This window comes from Cervus elaphus, chromosome 27, assembly GCF_910594005.1.
Source record: "Cervus elaphus chromosome 27, mCerEla1.1, whole genome shotgun sequence".
Classification (NCBI taxonomy): Eukaryota; Metazoa; Chordata; class Mammalia; order Artiodactyla; family Cervidae; genus Cervus; species Cervus elaphus.
This window is the reverse complement of record NC_057841.1, coordinates 52,215,910-52,240,538: the sequence shown is the minus strand read 5'-3', so window position 1 is coordinate 52,240,538 and position 24,629 is coordinate 52,215,910. Positions and strand designations below refer to the sequence as shown.

The following is a 24,629-nucleotide window of genomic DNA, read 5'->3' as shown; positions in this document are numbered from 1 at the left end:
AGACTTTACGTATTAAACTCCAATGGTTAAGAATCCTACTTTCAGTCTCATTTATATTAGTAAGTACCTGTCACTTGAAAGTTTGCGATCGGTGAATGTGGCTTAGTTAGGCTGCCGTACATCTCTTTGGAAGGATTGGTGTTAAAGCTCAACCAGGGAAGAAATGGGCCATGCCATGTGGCTTGATGGCTCAGGCGCAGCCCTGGAGTCAGTAGGAAGGCAGTAAATCTATCCCAGGGTCCTGGCTCAGGCCTCTGCTCTCACTGCTGAGCGCACTGCTGCAAGTTTTTAAACTTAAAAAAAAAAAAACTTTATTTTATATCAGAGTATAGATGATTAACAATGTGTTAGTTTCAGGTATACAACAGAGTGATTCAGTTATATATATAAACTGTGAAAGTCGCTCAGTCATGTCTGACTCTTTGCCACCCCATGGACTGTATAATCCATGGAATTCTCTAGGCCAGAATACTGGAGTGGTTAGCCCTTCCCTTCTCCAGGGGATCTTCCCAACCCAGGGTTCGAACCCAGGTCTCCTGCATTGCAGGCAGATTCTTTACTAGCTGAGCCACCAGGGAAGCCCCAGTTATATCAGTTCTATGAATGTGAAGTTGCTCAGTTGTGTCTGACTCTTTGCGATCCCATAGACTGTAGCCTACCAGGCTCCTCTGTCCATGGACTTTTCAGGCAAGAGTACTAGAGTGGGTTGCCATTTCCTTCTCCAGGGCATCTTCCTGATCCAGGGGTTGAACCCAGGTCTCCCACCTAGCAGGCATATGCTTTACTGTCTCAGCCACCAGGAAAGCCCCAGTTATATCAGTTATACATGTACCTGTATCTATTCTCTTCAGATTATTTTCCCATTTAGATTGTTATGTAATATTGAACAAGTACAGTAGGTCCTTGTTGGTTATCCATTTTGATTATAGCGTGTGCTTATGTCATCCCCAAACTCCCTAACTACCTACACTAGCCTTACCCCTGGTAACCTTAAGTTTGTTCTCTAAGTCTGTTTCACAAATAAGTTCATTTGTATACTGTTTTCCAGATTCTGTTCATAAGCAATATCATATAATATTTGTCTTTGACCTATTTCACTTAATATGACAGTTTCTAGGTCCATCCATGTTGCTGCAAATGTCATTATTTCATTCTTTTTAATGGCTGCATGATATTCCATCATGACACTAATATTCCATTGTTTAATATACCATAGTCTATCCATTCACCTATTGTAGACCGTGTTAGTTGCTTCTGAGTTTGGCAATTATGAATATAGCTGTTACAAACATTCATGTACAAGTTTTTGTGTGAATATGTTTTCTCTTCCTTTGGATAAATACCAGTGAGTATGATTATTTGATCATATGATAAGATTATGTTCAGTTTCATAAGAAACTTCCAAAGTGATGGTGCCCTTTTGCATTGCCACCAGTGATGAAATAAGAGTTTGGGGTTATCGGTGTTCCGGATTTTGGCTATGCTAATAGGGGTGGAGTATCATCTCACTGGTGTCTTAACTGGCGTTTCCCCAGTGCCTTATGGTGTGGAGCATCTTCTTCCCATGCTTCTTTCCCATCTCTGTATCTTCTCTGGTGAGGTGTTTCTTTAGGTCTTTTGGCCGTTTTTTAATCAGATGGTTCATTTCCTTATTGTTAGATTTTAAGTGTTCTTTGTATATTTAGAATTACATGGACTGTATAGTCCATGGGGTCGCAGAGTAGGACACGACTGAGCAACTTTCACTTTTTTTACTTGTATATTTTGGGTAGCAGGCCTTTATCAGATGTGTCTATAGTTTGCCTTCTCATTCTCTTGACTGTACTTCTTCACCAGACACCAGAAGGCATCACGATGGCAGAGCTCTCCCATCTTGGCAGTGACCCTTTCCATTCCTGCCTTCTCTTCCCCAAAGGACTGGAAACGTTCACATTTTTTATATGTGTCCATGGTTCCCTTGAGATCCAGAATGTTCTTTATGTGAAAGAAAAAGGCATGCATTTGTCTTATCTTCAGGATTGAATTGTTTTTTTTTTTTTAACTCTTTTCACATTCTCAAATATCAGTTTACCTTGTCCTTCTATAAAAAATCTGAAGGGCTAAAGGACTTAATAACTCTTCAATGTGTATTTATTGAACTCATCTTCACATTGTGTCCTTTTGGGAACACAGGATGGAAAAAATAGTGAAATGAAAGATAATACATGGTATAATGTGATGTGAGATAATAAAAAAAATAGCTGACACTCAGTGCTTACTATGCAAGATGCTGGTCTGAATTGCTCTCTATGAAGCATTTTACCCTCAGGATAACCAGGGAAATGCAATTACCATCCCCATTTTGCAGTCCATGAAGCTAAGACACTCAGAAGTTAAGGAATTGGCAAAGTCACACAGTTAATATTTGAGCCAAGGTTTGACATTAAGATGTGTAAATCATATTTCCCATTCACAAGTTGTTTGTATTTTATTTACGACAACCCATATACAAATGAGAAAATTAACAGTCCCTTTTAAAGATTTTAGTTTTGAGATTTTTTTTTTAAGCGTAACACCTCTTGGCAGGGTTAAGAATCCTCTTTTTCTGATCCTACAGCACTTTGTACGTATCTATTTTATGAATTCAGTTTGTTGAGCGTTTGTGTGTACACCCATGCATATGTGCTTATTCATGCTCCAGGGTGTTTGAAGAGAGGCCTGACCTGTCCTTCTTTTCCCCATTAGGGCCTAGCAGAGTGCTTGATAAACACAGATACATCTTGATTTAGTTGAGTGATTGGTTAAGACTCATCCTGTTCATCTTCTCTTCTTTAGTTTTCATGTACGTGAACAGGGACCTTTAAAACTCATGTCAGTATACTACCCAAGACAATCTACAGATTCAGTACAACCCATATCAAATTACTAATGGCATTTTTCACAGAACTAGAACAAAAATTCTTAAAATTTGTATGAAGTCACAAAAGACCCAGAATAGCCAAGGTAATCTTAAGAACAAAAAATGGAGCTGGAGGAATTAGTCTTTCTGATTTCAGGCTATACTACAAAGCTGCAGTCATCAAAACAGTATGGAACTAGCACAAAAATAGAAATATAGATCAATGGAATAGGATGAAAAGTCCAGAAATAAACCCATGCACCTATGGTCAATTAATCTATGATAAAGGAGACAAGACTACACAATATTGGAAAAGCAGTCTCTTCAACAAGGAGTGCCGGGAAAACTGGACAACTACATGTAAAAAAATAAAAATTAGATTATTCTTTAACACCACACACACAAAAATAAGCTTAAAATGGATTAAAGACCTAAATGTGAGACCAGACATAAAACTCCTAGAGGAAAACATAGGCAGAACACTCTCAGATATAAATTGCAGCAATATCTTTTTCAATTCATCTCCCAGAATAATGGAAAATAAAAGCAAAAATAAACAAATGGGACCTACATAAACTGAAAAAGCTCTTGCATACCAAAGGAAACAGTAAACAAAACAAAAAGACAACCCACAGATTGGGAGAAAATATTTGCCAGTGATGTGACTGACAAGGGATTAGTCTCTAAAATTTACAAACAGCTTTTGTTGCTTACCCTCATCAAAACAAACAACCCAATCAACAAATGATAAGGCCTAAATAGACATTTCTCCAAAGAAGACATACAGCTGGCCAAGAGGCACATGAAAAGATGTTCAACATCACTAATTATTAGTGAAATGCAAATCAAACCTGTAACGAGATACCACCTCACACCAGCCAGAATGGCTATCGTGACAAAAACCCCAAACGATTAGTGCTGGAAAGGGTGTGGAGGGAGAGATGGAAACTCTCCTATGCTGTTGGTGGGAACATAAATTAGTACAGACGCTATGGAGAACAGATGGAGGTTCTTTTTAAGGAACTAAAAATAGAGCTACCATATATTGTTATGTTATATTGCATGTAACCCTGTAATCCCACTACTGGGCTTATATCCAGAGAAAAATATCCAAAAGGATACATGCATCCCAGTGTCCATTGAAGCACTGTTTACAGTATTTAAGACATGGAAGCACCCTAAATGTCCATCAACAGAGGAATGAATAAAGAAGATGTGGTAAATATATACAATGAAATATTACTCATGCATTTAAAAGAATGAAGTAATGCCATTTGCAGCAACATGAATGGACCTAGATATTGTCATACTGAGTGAAGAAAGTCAGAGAAGGAGAAATATCATATGACATCCCTTATATGTGGAATCTGAAAAGAAATGATACAAATGAGCTTAAAAACCAGAAAGGACTCACAGACTTAGAGAATGAACTTATGGTTGCCAGGGCAAAGGATGCAGGGAAGGGATATTTAGGGAATTTGGGATCAACATGTACACACTGCTGTATCTTAAATGGATAACGAACAAGGACCTACTGTATAGCACATGGAACTTTGCTCATTGTTATGTGGCAGCCTGGTTGGGAGGGGAAGTTGGGGGAGAATGAACACATATGTATGGCTGAGTTCCTTTGCTGGTCACATGAAACTATCACAACATTGTTAATCGGCTATACTCCGATACAAAATAAAAAGTTTTAAAACAAATCTCATGTCAGGAGGCCATCATGCTATCAGAATCTGAGCACACTGTCTATTCACAGGTATCGTGCTTGTTGCCATTAATCCTTATGATCAGTTGCCAATCTACGGTCAAGATGTCATCTATGCCTACAGTGGCCAGAACATGGGGGATATGGACCCCCACATCTTTGCTGTGGCAGAGGAAGCCTACAAGCAGATGGCCAGGTAAGAATAACCTTAGCCCAGAAGTCCTCCTGGGTCATCAGAGGGTGGAAAGGGGAGTGTCCACCTTCTTCGGCTGCTTTTTCTCAGTGGTGGGCTGGTGATTCTGGATTTGAAGTGTTTTGGAAACCAAATCAACCTCAGGTTCTTTTCTTAACCACATTTCCTCAGGTCTTCATCTTCTTCTTATGAACCTGAGCCTAGGCTTGGAGAGCAGTGGGTCCTTAGACTCTGATGAGCAGTGCAGTTAATGCCTTGTGTCTCGTCTCTCCTTGACTTCCTTTTGGCTGTCTTGCCTCTTCTCCAGGTGTAATGAATCCATTTTATACCATCACCATTCATTTTACAGATCTCACTGAAGGCTCCGTTTTGAAAGAACCAAGACTCTGGCAACTGCTTAAAATGCCACGCATTTGGGGCAGAAATAGAAGCTTCAAATTAGCAGTCAAGCATAGTGGTTTCAGATTTTTAGCCTGAAAGTGTTGTTCTGTTTAGGCACTTAAGTGGGTCTCATTTTGCTCTTCTTTTTCTAACTCAGAGAGATAGGTGCAGGTCTGTTTCATCAGAAAGTAGGCTAGGTGAGTGTATTAGTCAGGGTTCGAGTGTGTGTGTGTGTGAAGAGAGGGGTTTTTATTTTAAGAAATTGGCTCGTGCAGCTGTTGGGGGTTGGCATGTCCAAAATCTGCAGGATTAGGCTGGCGGGTTGGAGATCCAGGAAAAAGATGGTACAAGATTTTGAGTCTGAAGGCAGTCTACTGGCAGAATTCTCTTTGGTGGGGATGTCAGAGTTTTTTGTCTTATGACCTTCAACTGATTGGATGAGGCCTACCCACATTATGAAGAGTAATCTGCTTTTCTCCATGTCTACTGATGTAAATGTTAATTTCATCTTAAAAAACAAAACACCTTTATAGCAGTATCCAGACTAGTGTTTGGCCAAATGTCTGGAAACTGTGGCCTAGCCAAACTGACATGTAAAATTTACCACCATGCTGTTGTTCTTGAACTGTCAAGGTATAGTATAGGGAAAGATAGTTTTACCAAAGTTTTGGTGGAAATGCATTTTCCAGTTAACAGTAAAATGCTGGATCCTTTCAGCTCAGTCTTTCTTGCCCCCTCTAGAGAACATCTTACAGAGCGAGCAGGAAAAGCAGGAGTGCTCTGTGGGGAGCAGGGCTATGTAGAGAGGAGTGAGAGAGAATCCCATTTAAGATGGTCAGTGCTGCCGTGGATGTCAGAGTATAATTTTCAGCCTCGTAAAAGTTTCCATGAGGAAAAACTGTTCTGTAAGCTTCCTTACTAGTTTATAATGTCTTGTTGCTGGCTGTGGAGATTGGTGTGTAAAAGATCTGCTTCCTCATAGAAACACAATGACCATATTTAATATGAGCAGTGATCAGAGAACAGAAACAGTATAATAAGTAGAATGATCTACAACTGTTTCATTTCTCCAAAGTGTGATAGATTGCGGAGCTAAACACGACCTTTGACCTCTCTAATGTCATAAAAAGGCCACATACTGTGTTCTGGGCGTGACCAGGAGTCCCTTAGCTTGGTAGGCCGTCGAGGCACACGCTGCAGACTTAGGTGTGGCTCAGGGCCGTGTCGCGTGGCGGGGAGGAGTGAGGGGTGTGACGCAGCATGTGGCCCAGCTCAAGTGTGTGCACAGTGCAGGGGACCTGGGGCCTGGACAGGCTTCTGTGTCTCGGGAGAAGCACTTACGCCGAGTCCTCGTTTGCTTCCTGTGAAGAAGACCATCCTTACTGCTTTACAGATGGTGTCCTTATGGTTCTGAAATGGAAGGTGACTGTGGCCTGGTTCTGACAGCTTCTGCCATGCTTCAGGTTCTGCCAGCTCCCTGAGACTGTCCTCTCATGGATGTCCTTGATGTTAGTTTCCATCCCATTTTGCTGTCCTAGCTAGTTGCTCTTAGATGTATCAGAAGTTTGTTTTCTTTTTACTTTTTAATTAGAGGATAATTACAGTGTCGCATTGGTTTCTGCCAGACAGCTTTTCTTTATCAGACTTCTTGAGGCTCCCCTACAGCTTTGAGAACCCTCTTGCCTCCAGCTTATAGATCCTCTTGACTGAATGCCTCCATTCTTTCTTTCTACGCATGAAGCTGTGCACACAGTTATTCTACTCTCAGGTTATTTCACTTGTTTGGGTCCTTGTTCATGCCCATTAGTGGGAAGGGACAGGGGTGGGCATCCAGGGTGGTGGTGATATGATCTTGTGTAGGGGAATGCATTTGATGATTAAGGGGTTTGGATTTTAAAGTTGGACAAAGAATTGCTTTACTAAGGGTTTTCTTTAAGGTCTTAAGGTTTATAATCGTTTTACCCACCAAGTCCCAGGGCGTAGAAAATAATACTGCTGAAATTCTTGTGCAGTTTTTGCTCATGAACGTGCATAAGAAGTATAAGGCCAGCACACGTGGCTCAGGGGAGAAAGCTATTTTTGAATAAGTTCCGACGTCAGCAGCTCAGGGTTTCTGCTATTGATCTGAGGGGCATGTTAGAAGCCCCAGCAGAATCTTTGTAGGGAAAGAGGGAGACTCACTGGTCAGACGCAGGGATGGTTTTTGCTGTATTTCCATTCTGGGCCTTGACTGTCAACTTTGAATACTAAACACACTCATTTTACAATTCGTCTGCCAACTGTGTGGTGTGCTTCCTGACTCATCAGTGAGTTGCTGAAATGATTGTTATGTGGATCAAGTCGCCGTGGTCTAACACAGTGTGCTTTGAATCTGAGCCTCCACGACAGCCAGGTGATTAAGGGTACAAGAAGCTAACGTTAACGACTCCTAGCCCGTGGTGACGGTGACTCAGTTGACCTTGGACTCAGCATTTCTTTCTCTTGATTCACTGTGGACTGGATTTTCTTTCTTGATGGGGTTCACTCTGGGCCTCCCCAACTTGCGATGCCTTGAGTGTATGAGGGAATTCTGTCAAAGCTCAAAGGGATAAATCCAGACCTTCATCCCCATCCCGAGAGTTCCTGCAGAGTCTTGTGCTGGAAAGGATGAGGAGACCCAATGGCAAGACGATTGGCTCACTGTCCCTGTCCTTGTTGACCTCAGATGAGACTTGAGAGTACATGGAGACTTACAGTGAATAAAAGGGCTGAAGTAACTTGAAACATCAAACTTGTGAATTCTGCCTTCTACGTAAGAACCTATAGTTCCCCGTGAGAAATGGGGCTGACCATTGCTTTATTTCTGCTCCTCCCTTGTGCATGATCCAAAATGCCCTTTCTCTCACTTTTACCTACCCTCATTCTAGCCTCAGTTCCTGGGTTAAATCACATCAGCCAACATTTGTAAAGTATCAGTGATTTGACAGGCCCCTTGCTAAGTGAACACTAGGAAATGTGAGACCTCTCCCCACTTCTTAAGGCGTCCACAGTCTTTCTGGAGAGAGAGGACACAGTAAACCAAAAAGCCTGTAACTGCAGGAAGTGTAAACCGAAGTCACGCTCAGCGTTGTTTGAATTGAGTTTGGGGATGATTGTCACATCTGGTCTAAGAAAGTGTAGCACTGAAGCCAGATCTTGATGAATTGCTCGGATTTATAAGGTGAGATGCAGGCGTCTAGGTCGGTGGAAGAGAATGATCATTACCCCAACAGTGGGGCCTCAAAAAGCACAAAACCTTAAAACTAGAGCACATAGTCACAAAACCATAGCTACATGTGCTTCACACCCCTTAGGATGTTTGTGGTCGAAGACTTCACAGGTGTTGGCAAGGATGTGGAGAAGTTAGAATCCTGATACATTGCAAGTGGGAATTAAGATGGTGCAGCTGCTTTGCAAAATAGTCTGGCAGTTCTTCAAAAGTTTAGACAGTGTTATCACATGATTCAGCCATTCTGCTCTTAGATATGAAAACACATTCCAAGAGAAATGAAAACATATTCACACAGAAACTTACCCACAGACATTCATATTTAATGGAATGTTCACATAGAATTGTTCACAGTAGCCGAAAGGCAGAAGAAAAAAATCTAAATATCCATCAACCAACCAATCGGTAAATAAAATATGGTTATATCCATACAGTGGAATATGGCACATAAAAAGGAACAAGATATGGTACACGGTACCACAGGGATGAACCTTGAAAACATGCTCAGGGAAAGAAGCCAGACATGAAAGAACACAGAGTGTGATTCCACTTATATGAAGTGTCCAGAATGGACAAATACATAGAGGGAGGTAGATTAGTGTTTGCCCAGGGCTGGAGGTTCGAGGGGGAATGGGAAGTGATTGCTGATCAGTATGTTTTTTTGGTTTTGTTTTTAGCGGTGGTGGGGGCTGGTGGTGAAAATTTTCTGTAGTTGATTGTGTGGATGGATGCACAACTCTGCAAATGCACTGAAACCCATTGAATTGTGTACTTTAAATGGGTGAATGTGTGTTCTGTGAATTATATCTCAAAAAAGCTATTATTCACAAAAGGCATGGTCAGGGGACAGTGCCCAGGAAAATTTAACCTATGTGATAAGTGGGTCTAGGTTTGGTGTGGACTATTCAGTTAGAGACAGGGTGACCGGACTTGGGAGGAACCTGAAAGCTGGGATGAACTTTGGCAGAAAAGTGTGTTCTGTTAACACAGGGTACAGAGATGGTCAGTTGAGTTTAGGAAACCCTGGATTAATCAAGTGAAACATCTGCCTTCAAGGCAGGGGTTTTCAGAGCAGCTATGTTGATATGCTTTCTGAGTCTCCAAGATGGAGATGCTTTATGCTGGGTTTGCAAATCATATTTAGACACAAAACTGTTTTCAAAGATTATCTCAAGGACTCTTTGGAAAATGCTGGCTTCAAGCAATGGAGACATTCTGGAGCTTGTTAGATAAAGAGATAATATGACACAAGGGATGTTCAGAGAGCGATGTTTCTCTGATGGGCCCTATTTCAAAATCTATTCCTTCTCTCCATGTTCTGATACCATTTCCAAGGATGAGAATACCTTCTTGTGAGGAGCTTAGATTCTTGCAGAAATGCCTTGCCTATTTAAATGACCTCTGTATAATGAACGGCAGTAGATGGTGAAGCTGGAATTCAGACCCAGTCTGTGTGCCCCGAAGCCCTTTGTACCAGCGGAGAAGCTGTATTCCCTCCATCAGCGGGGCCTGCGACTGGCCCCGGGTAGTCTTCCCAGAACAGAGCAGGCTGTGGTCCTTGGGGCCATGAGGGCTGAGGGATAGACCTTTTCCCTTGAGGTTTCACAAGAGTCTAAATGTCAGAGTGAAATCAGAGTCTCGGTGTATTTTCTAGCTCTGCTAGTGGGCCCGGGCCATCTTACTCTACTGCCCAGGTCTGATCCTTTTCTTGAGGTTTTGTGTTCTTTTCTGAAAGAAAGTAGGGACAGTGTGAAACAAATTCATTTGCTCATAGAGTTCACACATGTCTGTCTGGTTCTGCTATGCTGCGGGCTATAGATGGAATGGGATGTCCCTGGGGTCCTGGGAGGGTCATGCCACTCAGTACACCTGGGGTAGCCAGTGGACCACCCCCGACCCCTCACCCCTCACCCCATCATGGGAGCACTCCCAGAGAAGTCCTGACTGGAAATGTTTTGCAGAAGGGAGAGGACACTGTACATTTTCCATCGTCTAAGGTCCAAAAAAAAGCAATAGAACTGATGGCTTTATCTTCCTGATCATTAACGTGAAATACTCTGGGATACCCAAGAACGGACTCGGGACACTTCAGGATCTCTTTTAGGCTGCAGACTTTGTGGCATTTGGATATTTGGGGGAATAATTTTTAAAAGGAACTGCACATAGGTGACCTAAATTCACATCCAGTTTGAAGTAGGATGATGTCAGTTTCTTCCTTCCTTTTTGGTGTGAGGTGGTTTATTATTCTGGGTTGTATAGTTTGGAGAAGTTTGGGATGTCGAGTACTTCCTGATCGAGCCTCCTGTTTTCAGTGAGGAGAGCCAGGTTTCATTTCTCTGTAAAGTGTTACTGTGTAGGAGTGTCCAGGGGTCTGCCCCTGGTGACGTGTTTCCCACCCACTGTGTGTCCACACACAAACCCTTTGGGCCTGAATTTCTCAGCATCTTCACTCTTTAAGAATAGTGGCCCCGCCGCAGAGAGAGACTTGGACCTGCGAGAGGTCATGAGGAACCTTTAAAAGTCGTTGAACACTATAAAAATTGGAGGTGCGGCAGTCTGGATGGGAGAGGAGTTTGGGGGAGAATGAATACATGTGTATGTATGGCTGAGTCCCTCTGCTGTCCACCTGAAACTCTGACAGCATTGTTAATCGGCTATGCCCCAATGCAAAATAAAAAGTTAAAAATACGAGGGTGCTAATGGTAAAGCTGACAGAGAGCTTCCTCAGCTGCTGTTAAATACAGCGAGCGACAGTATTGCTGGGGAGGTCAGTAGTTAGGAACAATCACTTGCTGGATTTTTACAGTAAAGTCTTAAAACCATGACTTCATTCAGCCCTGACTTTTGGGTGCAGTTTTGCTTTCCTTCCCATTCATTATGATTTCAAGTCAGGACTCGTCAGGACCAGGTTGCTTTAGGACAAGGTATAAGAGATGTTCGAGATGACTGAACACAGGAGTGACTTCCATGCTCCTCTCTGGCACTATTGCTGATTTCTAGAACTTGCCCTGAGTCGTTCCCGCTGTTGAGATTCTTCCCAGGGTGCTGTCTTGCCTGGGCTCTTCCCCTGCACCTCCTCTTCCCTCATCCTCTCCCTGCCCTCCCGCCACCCCCCACCACGTCTGGACACACTCCTCACCCTCCCCAAGGGCTGCCCCAGCACTAAGGGCCATAGCATTATTTCGGTCCTTTATAATCTCTTAGATTGTATAGTTTCTTTATATTTCTGCCTATCCCGTTTAAAATTCTAGTTAGACTTAAATATAGGGGAAAGTTCAGTGTGCAGGGAATATGGCTAAGTATAGCATCCGTATGTTAAAAGCAATGTATAGTAAGTGTATATTGTCATCTCCTTTTAAAATTGGGAATTTTGAGGAGACTAGAACTGGGAACTTCCCTGGTGGTCCAGTGGCCGGGACCTCGCCTTCCAATGCAGGGTGTGCGGGTTCAGTCCCTGGTCGGGGCACTAAGGGCCCACTGCCTCCTGTCAAAAAACCAAAACTTAAAACAGAAGCAGCATGGTAATAGATTTAATAAAGACTCTAAAAATGGTCCACATCCAAAAAAGTTTTTTTAAAAAGAATAAGACTGGATCATTTCCTTTGTCTAACTTCCATGACACTGCAGAGGTCATGAATGTTACTAATAGTTAAGTCTCAAACCAAAAATCATAGAGCTGAAAGGTACTTTACTAATAATCACTTTTTATCCTGCCTGGCGAATACAGCATGTTAGAAGGAGAGGGTCTACAGTCGTCTGGCTGTTGTTCAATTGCCTGGTTGTGTCCGACTCTTTGTGACCTCATGGACTGCAGCATCCCAGGCCTCCCTGTCCCTCACCATCTCCTGGAGTTTGCCCAAGTTCATGTCCATTGCATCGCTAATACCATCCAGCCGTCTCATCCTCTGATGCCCTCTTCTCCTTCTGCCCTCAATCTTTCCCAGCATCAGGTAGGAATTGGCTAAGACAAACGGACGCAGGAGACCACATCCCAGCAACTCGTCCTTTGGGTGCTGCTTGACCACTCTCAGTCCAGGTGGCTGTGTCTCTCAGATGTGTTCCACTTCTAACAGTTTCCACTGTCGGAATCTTGCCATCACACCGCACTCTGCTCCTCTCTGATTGCCTTCACCCTGGGGGTCTGAGGGCTTCCTTGGTGGCTCAGATGGTAGAATCTGCCTGCAATGTGGGAGACCTGGGTTTGATCCCTGAGTTTGGAAGATATCCTGGAGAAGGGAACAGCAACCCACTCCAGTATCCTTGCCTGGAGAATCCCACGGACAGAGGAGCCTGGCGGGTTACATACAGTCCGTGGGGTTGCAAAGAGTCGGACGGGGGCTCTGACGTCTGCCCTGTGTGACTGTCCAGGATAGCCAGCATTTTCTTACCCGTGGCGGCCCCTCCCCCACTCTGGCTGAGCATCCTGGCTCCGACGGCCCTTCCTTCTGAGCGTGGCCTTCAGCCCCTCTCCCGCCGTGGGTCACCCTGGACACCTTCGGTCTTTCTGTCCGGTATCTGTGGTCTCTGAACATGATCTGCCAGGTGAGCAGTCTTCCTCACATGGAATTCCTGTTACAGAGCCTACAATCGCACCAAGTTGGCAGGCATTTCATGTCGCAGATTTTACTAAGTTTGCAAGCTGTTAAATTCCTATTTCTCCCCCCACACCTCCGTCCACAGATGCACAAGAATTATTTTATTACCACTGTAATGAGATTTAATTGTCTGGCAACAAGCTACGCCTATTGAAAGTGCAGTCACACACATTAAATTACACGTACAATTATATCGATTTTGATATATGCGTACATCCACGAAACCATCACCATGACCCAGATAATGAACATTTCCTTAACTTCCCAGAGTCTCCTTGGAAAAGGAAAACTTTTTCCACCCCTGCACCACTGGAGATGAGGAGTCACTAATCTACTATCTGTCACTATAAACAGAAACTTCCTTTAAAATATGTTGCCCTCATTCTGCACTTGCACAATTGATTTTTTATGTGCTGAGCAGGATTCATAGTTACCTGTATTAAATTTGACCTTTCATGCCCACGCTCCATTATTCCAGGATATCTCTTTGACTCCTGATTTTCGCATCTGATATATTAAGTCTCCCTGGCTTGGCACATGTGCAAATTTAACAGATCTTTTGTTTCTGTCCTTATCTGTTGATGAGGAGGTATTAATCTGACTGGATTCCTGTAACTTTCTGGGAGCAGTCCTTTTACTAAGAACTGATCATTTAAATGAGTAAAGCTAAAAATTAAGTCAAGTCTTTACCTGTATTTTAAATCGGGTTAAAAGCTGTGCCCACTGGATTGGTCAGATGTGATTTTCTGGGGCCGGGGCGGGGAGGATCATGTCTGAGGAAGTGGGCAAAGGAGACCCTAGTGAGCACCCCCAGCCTCACCGCTTCCTTCCTGTGTTTCATCTGGTCACGTTCTTTCATCTGAGGTGCCGCCTCCATTTGCTCAGCTGAGGCAGGAGGACGTGTGTGTGTCCTTCCATCCTCGGGTTATTGTAAGAAATACCCGGCGCTCCTCACACGTGAGCCTGAGCCGTGACCGAGCGCCGGGCGGGGCCCAGCGGACGCCCCTGCACCCACCCCCCCGGTCCTGCTTGTGACATAGCCTGCTCCTGCTGTCAGAGTCCCGCTCGTCCCCGCACACCAGCTGCTTTCAGAACTTACAGTGGTGCTGACATGTGAATAAGATTTCGTTTTACAGGGTGTCTGAAATAATTTCCAGTTGAAGAAGCTAATAAAATGTGAAGCCTAGCAGGATGAAATGGCATTTCTATTTACATCGTGATAATGTCTTTCACGCCATGTTAGCCACTCTTTCTTTTTTAGCTGCATAGTTTCACGTTTATATCCCGAAAGACAAGAGTGTCTATGGATGTCACCTGCTAATGTGTATAAGTTTAATAGGAAAGGAAGATGCCAGGAAGCGAGGCGGTTCAGCTTCCAGGAACGGGACCGTCTGGGTTCTCAGAACATAGGAGCTGTGGGACCTTGGCAAGTCACTTAATCTCACTTAGCACCAGTGCCTGCGTCTTTAAAACAGGGATACATATTGTGTCAAAATTATCAGGTTGCTAGAATTAAATGAATTGATAAATGAAGAGTACTTAGAGTGATTTCTGGAACAGAGTGAGTGCTCAATAAATGTTTGATCCGGTGATGGTGGTAGTGATAGCCTGGTGATAATACTGATGAGTTGATGGTAAGTAATGTCATAATCATTTCATAGCATCCAGAGGAAGGAAGTGCTGGAAGGAGACATCAGTACTGAGTAGGATTTCCTTTATAGGTCACCCTCAGAGGACAGGTGGTCCTCCAGGGCCAAGGGAATAGTAGAAGGCTGGCCATTTTGTGCGATTAATAATGTTCTTTTGGCTTTTTTTAATAGGCTTATGTGTGAAATTAGAATTACAGACTTTTAATAGATGGTTGCCAATCTATCTAGAGGAAATACAGCATCAATTGCACGATGTCTAAAGCTGTCTTGTCATATGCAGGAAGCCAAGAGCTTTGAGATTTGAACTTAGAGTGAAGTTAAACTATAACTGACTCAGCCACCCCTAGATCAGTGTTAGAATGTGGACACCACTGCCCTCGGTGATGGTGTCTGTAAGCTTGTATGTATGTGTGCTGAGTCCCTTGAGTTGTGTCCAACTCTTTGCGACACCAGGGGCTGTACTCCGCCAGGCTCCTCTGTCCATGGGATTTTCCAGGCAAGAATACTATAGTGGGTTGCTATTTCCTCCTCCAGGGGGTCTTCCCACACCAGGGGTCAAACCTGGGTCTCCTGCATTGCAAGTGGGTTCTTTACCGCTGAGCCACCTGGGAAGCCCCATCTGTAAGCTGAAGCAAAAGGAAAGTAATACATGACACTGCAGGAATGGGGCAATTATTCGATTGTTTTTATAGGCATTTGCTTGAGAGACAGCCTGCCCACCATCACTAACTAAGTGCGTGCTGAAGGCAGGAAAGCAGCTTTTTGCAAGAGTGTGGAAGTGAGACCCGGTCTCTCCTGGTCCTGTGGTGGTGCTTCGGCTGTTACAGCAGCATCTTCAGACAGCTGGGCACGTTGAGTTTTGGAAGATTCACTGGAGTGTGAGAACACAATTTTAGAACTTTCTTTTTTTCACAGTCTTTTAAGATGTAAAATTCTGTTGGTGCATCTCTTATAATGTGCACAGTGTATTAATACAGTAGCTTAGAAATTAATTTATAAATTCATATTTCTGGGGGAACTGGCTCACAGTTTTCCTTATACATAGGGAAAAAGAAAGAAAACTGGTTTAGTGCCCAGGACAGTGTCTAAAGCCATAGATGCAGTGGTCTTTGTGGACTAGTTCATGGTCCACAGAGGACATCTGTCCCCCAGCCTCCGGCTGGGATTCTTCTCGGTGTGCTACAGTGGGGAGAAGGTGAGAGAAGGTGGCTGGCTCAGTGCAAGCCTTGCCTGTCATGGCACATAGAGCATGGTCGCTATTCCTGTCAGTGTCTCGTTTGTAGACTGGGTTAAAGAGCCCTGCTCTCTTGAATGACCATTTGTAAAATTAGATAGCCAGTGGAAATTTGCTGTATGATGCAGGGAGCTCAAATCTGGTGCTCTGTGACAGCCTGTGCTGTGCTTATTCGTGTCTGCCTCTTTGTTACCCTGTGGACTGTGGCCCGCCAGGCTCCTCTGTCCATGGGGATTCTCCAGGCAAGAATACTGGAGTGGGTTGCCATGCCCTCCTCCAGGCAATCTTCCTGACCCAGGGATCGAACCCAGGTCTCCCGCATTGCAGGCAGATTCTTTACCATCTGAGCCACCAGGGAAGCCGCTGTGACAACCTAGAGGGCTGAGATGGGCTGGGAGAGGACATACCTAAACCTGTGACTGATTCGTGTTGATGTATGGCAGGAACCAACACAATATTGTAAAGCAATGATCTTCCAATTAAAAATAAGTAAATATAAATTTTCAAAAAGAGCGCTGCTGTCTTAGTAGGTCTCTGATTACATTAGGACACAGGTTCCAGTGTAACGACGGACAGTGTTTTGTCTTGAAAGAGAAGAAAATCTTGGGGAGGTCCTTTATAATGGAGATCAGTTGTTAGAATTGAATCCTAGCACCATCCTTGCCCATGGAGGGAATAAGCAGAGGCTCCCCCAAGGGCTTCACTTCAAAGTCACAGAGGAAACCTACCCACCCCTCGCCCCAACACACACACACCTGCTTTATTGAATCAGAATTTCATGGGTGAAACCAAATTATCTTTTTTAACTCTACAACTGATTCAGAAACTATCATCTTTGGACACCTGTTTGGGGAACTTTTAGAATAGATGAGTCTGTCTGATCTTGGGGATCCAGAACTGGTGCCCACGAAAAGAATCCCTGTCACAGGTGTTAAGAGCCTCCTCAGTCTTTAAGCTCTGCTTGGTTGCTTTTAGCATCTCAGTAGGAATTAGAGATCTGAGAGTAAACTTTGATCAAGGAAAGAAGGTACGGAATTTGAAAGCCTGTTAGAACTGGGGAGAAAATTCTCTGGATCCTCCAAATTTAGCAGATGCCTAGCTTTCTGCAGTGACTCTCAACCCTGCACAGGAGAATTACCTGGAAGGTTCTAAGCCACCTGTGGCCAGGCCTCACCCGCAGAGGTCAGGTTGATCACATGGTGCTCAGGTTGATATAAACACTCCCAGATGCTATCTTAGTGAAGCTGGGTTAAGAACTTTGTTGAAACCACTTGTGTAATGTAGGTGCTCCACCTGGTCTTTGTCACCAGCAGAGTTTTAGGGCATGAGGGGACTCTTTTGTGCATGGGGAACATTGTAGAAAGTGCACAGGCCAGGAAGCATGTCCAAGAGAAAGCCCTGTATTAGTGTCCTGTAGAAACAGTGGGCAGATTTAAAAGCCAATGTGTTTTGAGTCCACCTGGTTGCTGCCCCCCTCATAGATCAATGATTTTGGAAGCCAGAGAAGGGGAACCTACAGCCAAAAAATGTTGGAAATTAATTCAGTTCTCTGTATTCCCAGAACTAGAGAACAAAATGCCTCATGATTGATGACCTGCTTTAGAAAGATATCCCTTTCGGTTGAAAAGGGAGTTAACCTTCTTCTGAAGAGCAAGTACCAAGAGTACTTAGAAGTATGGGATGTCTTTTTAGAAAATGCCTTGGACCTAGTAGCAGAGCGATAAAGAGCCAGGGGGACATCCTAGTATCCAGCACCTTCTAATTAGTTATCCTTAGAGGCTAACAGTACTTTACCCCAACCCTGTGCTTACGGAGAGGTTACTGGGGACATATTAATAAATGCAAGTGTGTGAACTATGTAGTGTCTAGCTGCATTTAGCTTAAATGTGTAGTACCAGCCTTCAGTTAAGATATCGGGGATCAATAAATGCTCACTCCAGTTGATTCTGCTTCCCCACTGGGTCGTTGAGCCCCTAGAGTTTTATTCCATTTGTCATTGCACATATTGATCCATCATAATTGCCTGATGTGTAGGAACTCTAGCTCAGCAACCCAAGGCAGAGATTTTTCTTCCCAGTTGTATGAGGTTGTCATTTCTACAGTGCTGTTCACTTTACTTGCTTGTATTTGTAGATCCTCTTATTTTATTTTGCAGAGTATATGTCATGAAATGCGCAGAATTTTTAAGAGTTACGCACTTGCAGTTGGAAAGCTTTTGAGGTCATATTATCTAGGACAGGGGTTCCTTTTCAGCATCGTCAGTATTGTGGTACTTAGACTTTCTGGAAAGTTCTAGACCCCCTCATTCTACTGTTTGAGGTAGAGGTGAGCGGATATCTTACTGTCGCTTACTCCCATCCTAGACAGTTCCTGCCTCTTTTCTGGGATAGCCAGCAGAGCAGATTGGTCTGGGAATGCACCTTTAGACTTTTCTTCACTAAGCAAGACTCTTTCTGGTCTGGCTAGCATTCCTCATATGACAATTCAGAATCCTGTTTGATTTCCTTTGAATACATTTCAGTTTTTCAGTGTACCTCATGAAATGTGGCATCTGTAATTAAACTAAGAGTGCAGATCTAGACTGACCGGAGAAGAAGTTGGCAGTCATCTCCTACTATCCTGGGACATAAATACTTAGGTGCTGCATTAATGGAAGTCTACTAATAGTTTCTTGCTGTGATGATTGATAATGAGTCAACTGAAATCGTCCAGTGCTTCCCATCCACACCGTGGTTCTGGATGATGATCACAGTTTGGTACCAACCATTGTGAGGTCTGTTGGGGACCCGCCGTGGTTGTAGACCCTGTCCAGATCACATTGCTAAGCGGCAGTGTCCATTTAGGCATAGAGGTTACCCGAAGCCTCTCCCGGTTCCCCTCACTTCACAACCCGAGTTCTCTTTGTCTGTGATTTAACAGTGAAACCAATGTTCACTTTCCCCTAAGCCTGGCTCTTGATTTCAGAGTGGAAATTTAACAAACTTTTAACTAATTTCTCACAATTGCAAGCAGAATTCCAAGACAATTACCTTGCTAGGTACTCAAAAATCATGTTCTGACAGTCAGAAGGTGAACTTTGGCACTGTTCCTTTGTCTTTACTATGTGTTAATGGAGCAGTCGTGTCAGACTCTTTGCGATCCCATGGACTGTAGCCTGCCAGGCTCCTCTGTTCATGGAATTCTTCAGGCAAGCATACTGGAGTAGGTTTTCATTCCCTTCTCCAGGGGATCCTTCCAACCCAGGGACTGAACCCAGGTCTCCTACCTTGCAGGTGAATTCTTTACTGTCTGAGCCACCAGGAAACCCTTTGTCTTTGCCTTTCTAAGCCTGGCTCTTGATTTCAGAGTGGAAATTTTAAACTTTTAACTAATTTCTCACAATAGCAGGCAGAATTCCAAGACAGTTACCATGTTAGGTACTCAAAAATCATGTTCTGACAGTCAGAAGGTGAACTTCGGCACTGTCCCTTTGTCTTTAGTATGTGTTAGTGGAGCAGTCGTGTCTGACTCTTTGTGACCCCATGACTGTAGCCTGCCGGGCTCCTCTGTCCATGGAATTCTTCAGGCAAGCATACTGGAGTGGGGTGTCATTTCTTTCTCCAGGGGATCCTCTCAACCCAGGGACTGAACCCAGGTCTTCCGCATTGCAGGTGGGTTCTTTACCATCTGAGATACCAGGAAACCCTTTGTCTTTGCCTTCCTGTTATAACAATCCTAGTCATTGGGATACATATGAATGCCTTGAGTTGAGGAAGGAGAATGCTATGTAAAGGAGATGTAAAAGAGGAAAGTGCATTCGTGTGTCTCAAAAGTCTTTCCCTACTTGGTTGATATGCATGATAACAACATAGAATGTTCCTTAAGATCATAAATGAGGTATGAGCAGTACTTTATTGTTATTGCGACACTAAATTTTATAGGTTTGTCAGCGTAACCACAGAGGTCACGCATCTTGCCTAAGGCATGTAGCTGGCAGTTAGCAGGGATGATGTCACCCTGGGCCCCTTAATTTCCAACCCCATGCTCTTGGCCACTCTGGTCCCCTGGCTCCCTGGAAAAGATGTTTCCTAGGTTTATGGCTTGGGAAACAGGGTAGGTAGAAGTTATACCTGCTGAGACCAGAAAGATGGGGGAAGGGTATAGGAGGCCCTTTTTATTTGGGAACTGTTTCATTCATGATCCCTCACCCCTGATATTCAAATAAAGCTATCTAGTGGTTGAGTCTATGATGGAATTGAGAGAAGTCTTGGCCTATAGGTGGGGCTTAAAGGCTTGGGAATGGATGATGTCATTCTGGGAGAGATTTTTGAGACAAGTTCCCAGAATCTAACCCCGAGGAAACTGGGCATTTGGAGAGCTGGTGGAGGAAGAAGAACCTGAAGGAAGTGATGATCACCCCTTATAGGTGATGGGGTTTGTGCCTTCTTCTTGGGGGCAGTTGGAAATGTAGGTAGGAGTCTTGTTAGGCACAAATGGGTTGGAGGTGTGGAGTCCTCCACTGATTAGGCAGTGCACTGATGGTGTTACCGCCTTGACCGGATGTGACTTAGGAACCTGGAGCGGCCTGCAATGGGCCTGGCAGTCCTGTACATCCAAGAATTGCTTCCCATCCTGCCTTCCATTGCTCTGCCCCAAAATGCTCAACATGATCTTTAACATTCTTTGTAACACTCACGTTTATACTGCCATTTAGTTTTCAGGTGTTTTTTGTCTCCCTTACTTCATGGCTCCCCACTGAAACTCAAGGAGCGTGGAAAGGTAGGCTGTTGAGACCTGAGGCTTTGAGGGGCTTGACCAAAGTCACCAAGCTCGTGAGAGGCAGAACCGGTGCTGGAATTCCTTCTTCTGTTGTTGCTCCAGGGCTCCTGCTGTTTTGTCCCCTTCTGTGTGTCTGTGTATCTGAATCTGGAGAACCTGGGTTTGTAGCAGAATTCCCACAGTGGGGCTGGGCTTGTGCTAATGAATTTGCTCCATCCATCCGATGGGAAGTTTTCATGGCTGCTGCCTGACAGTGTCTGCTGGGAGGCTGTGTGAGCTGCCCTGTTGGATGCCTGACTGTTCTCTGTGGATGACCATAGAGCAGGAGATAATTCCTCCTTGGTGGATGCCCATATATGTACTCTAGAGTGCAGAGCCAGCAGTGGGTCTCAAGCAAATACTGTCTTTGCTTTTCCCCTTTTCTTATCATTTCTCTGCACATTTGATGTACCCCATCTCTGTGTATGTGGGCAGCTTCCAGGTGAACCTAAAGAATGCTCTGGGTACCAAAGTGTCTGCCCTGGAGATGACTGCAGCCCTTTAAATTCTCAGAGTAGATGAGTAACTATTTAATATTAACTAGATGGCTAACCAAAGATTCTCCTGTGTAAAAATATCTGTCTCCTTGGCATATCACTTTATTTAAAATGTTACCCTATTTCTCAGCTATGACTCAAAAAAAACTATTAAAATACATGTGTTATCTGAAAGAGAAAATGTCCTGTATGTCACAACTTTCAAATATAACTCGAGTCTAATGCCTTCAATTTCTACCACCATGGGCTGAGTTTAGGGTCTCATCTTCCATTTGGGTTACTGCTGCGGCCTCTGAAGGAGCCTCAGTCTTGCATGTGTTTCTTTTTTTAACTCCCAAGTCCACCCCCTATGCTGCAGGGGAGGAAGAAGTGTTTGTGCATGTTTCTTTTCTAATGGTTTCAGAATGTTAAAATGCTGATGGAAAGGAACTAGCTGGGGGAGAGAGGTTGATAGTTGGGAGGGGGTGAGGAGACAGAGAAAGGGGAAAACTGGTAGTGGAATCCCAGACAGTACCAGCTTTGGTGGGATCCAGGGCCAAGACCCTGAAATTTAGCTCTGAAGAGGTGGTTGTTGTCGTTCAGTCACTTAGTCATGTCCAGCTCTTCGCAACCCCATGGACTGCAGCACGCCAGGCTTCCCTGCCCTTCACTGTCTCCCAGAGTTCACTCAAACTCATGTCCATTGAGTCGATGAAGCCATCCAACCATCTTGTCCTCTTTCACCCCATTCTCCTCCTGCCCTCAATCTTTCCCGGCATCAGGGTCTTTTCCAGTGAGTTGGCTCTTTGCATCAGGTGGCCAAAGTATTAGAGCTTCAGCTAGCATCAGCATCAGTCCTTCCAATGAATATTGAAAGACATGGGGGTGGGATCCAGAGCCAAGATGCTGACGTTTACCTCCGAGAAGGTAGGATTCTCTAGTTGTTGGAGAAAAAGCAGAGAAAAGCTGGGTGCTTATGCTGCAGGAAGGTTGGTAGACATGGTGTCAGGAAGTTGAACTATTCTAGGCTTTTTCCTCTCAGTGCAAAGATTCCTATTATCTTAGCACATGGTAGGTACTGACATGCTGGATGAATCACATGTGGACTTCAATGTCTCTCCTAATGTAGATGTGCCCAGGGAATCCCCAGATAGGAATAAGTCACATGTACTTGGGGAAAAGAAAGCTTGAACCTGAACCTGCTGTGTGTGCTGTGAATTAACTGACGCACAGTTGGTGCAAAGGCGGGTGAGCAGCCAGATGAGATGACTGAGCCTCCGGAGGGACAGAGGCTAAGGGGGTGGCGATGGCGTTGCAGCATTTCCAGGGAGCCTGCGGCAGGTGCCTTGGTGAGCAGGAGTGTGGTGTTGAAGACGCAGTGGATCTGACCCCTCTGCTTGGTCGGTGGCTATAGTCTCTCACCCAGGTTCCCTTGCACTTGTCACAAGTGGGATAGAGAGAGAGAGAGAATCAGACTTTGACAGCTGCAAGCATGCTTAGATATTTTTCTGTCTAACCTGTTTGTTTTACAGAAGATGAAATGGAGTGTGAAGGAGCAGAGGAGACCGGCTAGGCCCTCCTAGGCCTAGGAGACCCTAGGGCCCCAGACACCAAGGCCAGTGCTCCTTTTAGCCTTCAGTGGAAGGGCCAGCTCCCCGGGCCAGCCCTAGTCAGACTCACAGATTTTTCTGGGGGTGTTGTGTGTGTGTGTGTGTGTGTGTGTGTTGATATGAACTGAGAATGACCTCACATCCCATGCTTTTTGTGCTTGACCAATATAATCATCAGATTTGACCCTTCATGATGAATGTGAGACTTTTCTCAAACACATGGCCTCAAAGAGATGAGTTTTAAACTGTACCAGGAGTGAAAAACCTAAGAAATTAAAACATTAACATCTTTTAAGACTTTTTAAGAACAGCTTTAGGTTCACAAGATTGAAAGGAATGTACAGCGATTTATCCTATATCCTCTGCCCCCATACATGTATTGGAGAAGGCAATGGCAACCCATTCTAGTACTCTTCCCTGGAAAATCCTGTGGACGGAGGAGCCTGGTAGGCTGTAGTCCATGGGGTCACGAAGAGTCGGACACGACTGAGCGACTTCGCTTTCACTTTTCACTTTCATGCATTGGAGAAGGAAATGGCAACCCACTCCAGTGTTCTTGCTTGGAGAATCCCAGGGATGGCGGAGCCTGGTGGCCTGCCATCTATGGGGTCACACAGAGTCAGACACGACTGAAGTGACTTAGCAGCAGCAGCCATACCTGTATAGCCTCCTTCATTATCCACATCCGCTGCCAGAGTGGTCCATTTGTTACAACTGATGAACCTATATTGACTCATCATAACTGCATAAAGCCTGTAGTTTACCTCAGGGTTCACACTTGGCGTAATTCTTGGTGTTGTATACTCTCCGGGTTTGAACAAATGTGCAATAACACGTATCCATCATTATGGTGTCATGTGGAGTATTTTCACTGTCCTAAAAAGTCCTCTCTGCTTCACCTATTCATCCTCCACCACCCCTATCAACCACTGATCTTTTGACAGTCTCCATAGTTATATCTTTTCTAGACTGTCATATAGTTGGAATCATACAGTGTGAAGCCTTTTCAGATTGGCTTCTTTAGTTGAGTAATATGCACTTAAGTTTCCTCCATGTCTTTTCATGGCTTGATATCTCATTTCTTTTTAGCACTGATTAATATTCCATTTTCTGAATATGCTGCAGTTTATCCATTCACCTGGTGAAGAGCATCTTAGTTGCTTCCAAGTTTGGGCAATTATGAATAAAGCTGCTGGAAATAGCAGTTTGCAGGTTTTTGCATGGATATAAGTTTTCAATCAATGTATCTTTTAAAGGAACATGCTACATGCAAATTTAAAGTTTTTCATGTCATAAGGAAAGTAGACTAACATGGGTAGAAGTGTCATTAAGCAAAAGGATATGAGTGACTGAAGGTGGAGAAAACCACTCTAAAAGCAGCCCATTTGAACTCATATTTGGGGTTGGATGATAGAAACAGAAGAACTATCTGAATAGTCATATTGCAATTCCCAGATCAGATCGTATGTTAAGAGATGCTTGAAGTTTTCCGAAATTGAAAATTTAACATTGTGGTGTGTTTTAGGAGTTAGTAAAGTCAAATCAGTCAGTTTTTTTGTTTTTTTTTTTTTTTAGCAGTTGATAAATACTTGACTTAAAAGGTGTACTGTTTTATTTGTCAGATTAAATACCTCAGAATTAAGGAATTTAATTAATCCATCTTAGCTGATTAAAAATGGCACCAAAAATAACTTATTAGGGACTGAAGAGATTGGAATTGTTCCTGAATAGTATGCTGTCTCACCTTTTATACTTGATCTTAGCCCGAAAGGCCGAGAAGCGGTTGCTCTCACCTTTTGACACAACAGGTAGATTTTGATGAGCTCACAATGAAGGGGATTTTCATATCCTTTTCACA

The 24,629-nt window shown here is 43.9% G+C and overlaps 1 protein-coding gene across 2 annotated transcripts in view; it reads left to right on the top strand.

Annotated features, from left to right (window-relative positions):
• Nucleotides 1-24,629, top strand: part of MYO5B (myosin VB) — a 337,892-nt gene that overhangs the window by 157,387 nt on the left and 155,876 nt on the right. For both annotated transcript variants that reach the window (XM_043888876.1, XM_043888875.1), the window contains exon 4: nucleotides 4,641-4,785. In XM_043888876.1, coding sequence (XP_043744811.1) covers nucleotides 4,641-4,785 — 145 coding nt within the window. The remainder of the gene's footprint in view (nucleotides 1-4,640; nucleotides 4,786-24,629) is intronic.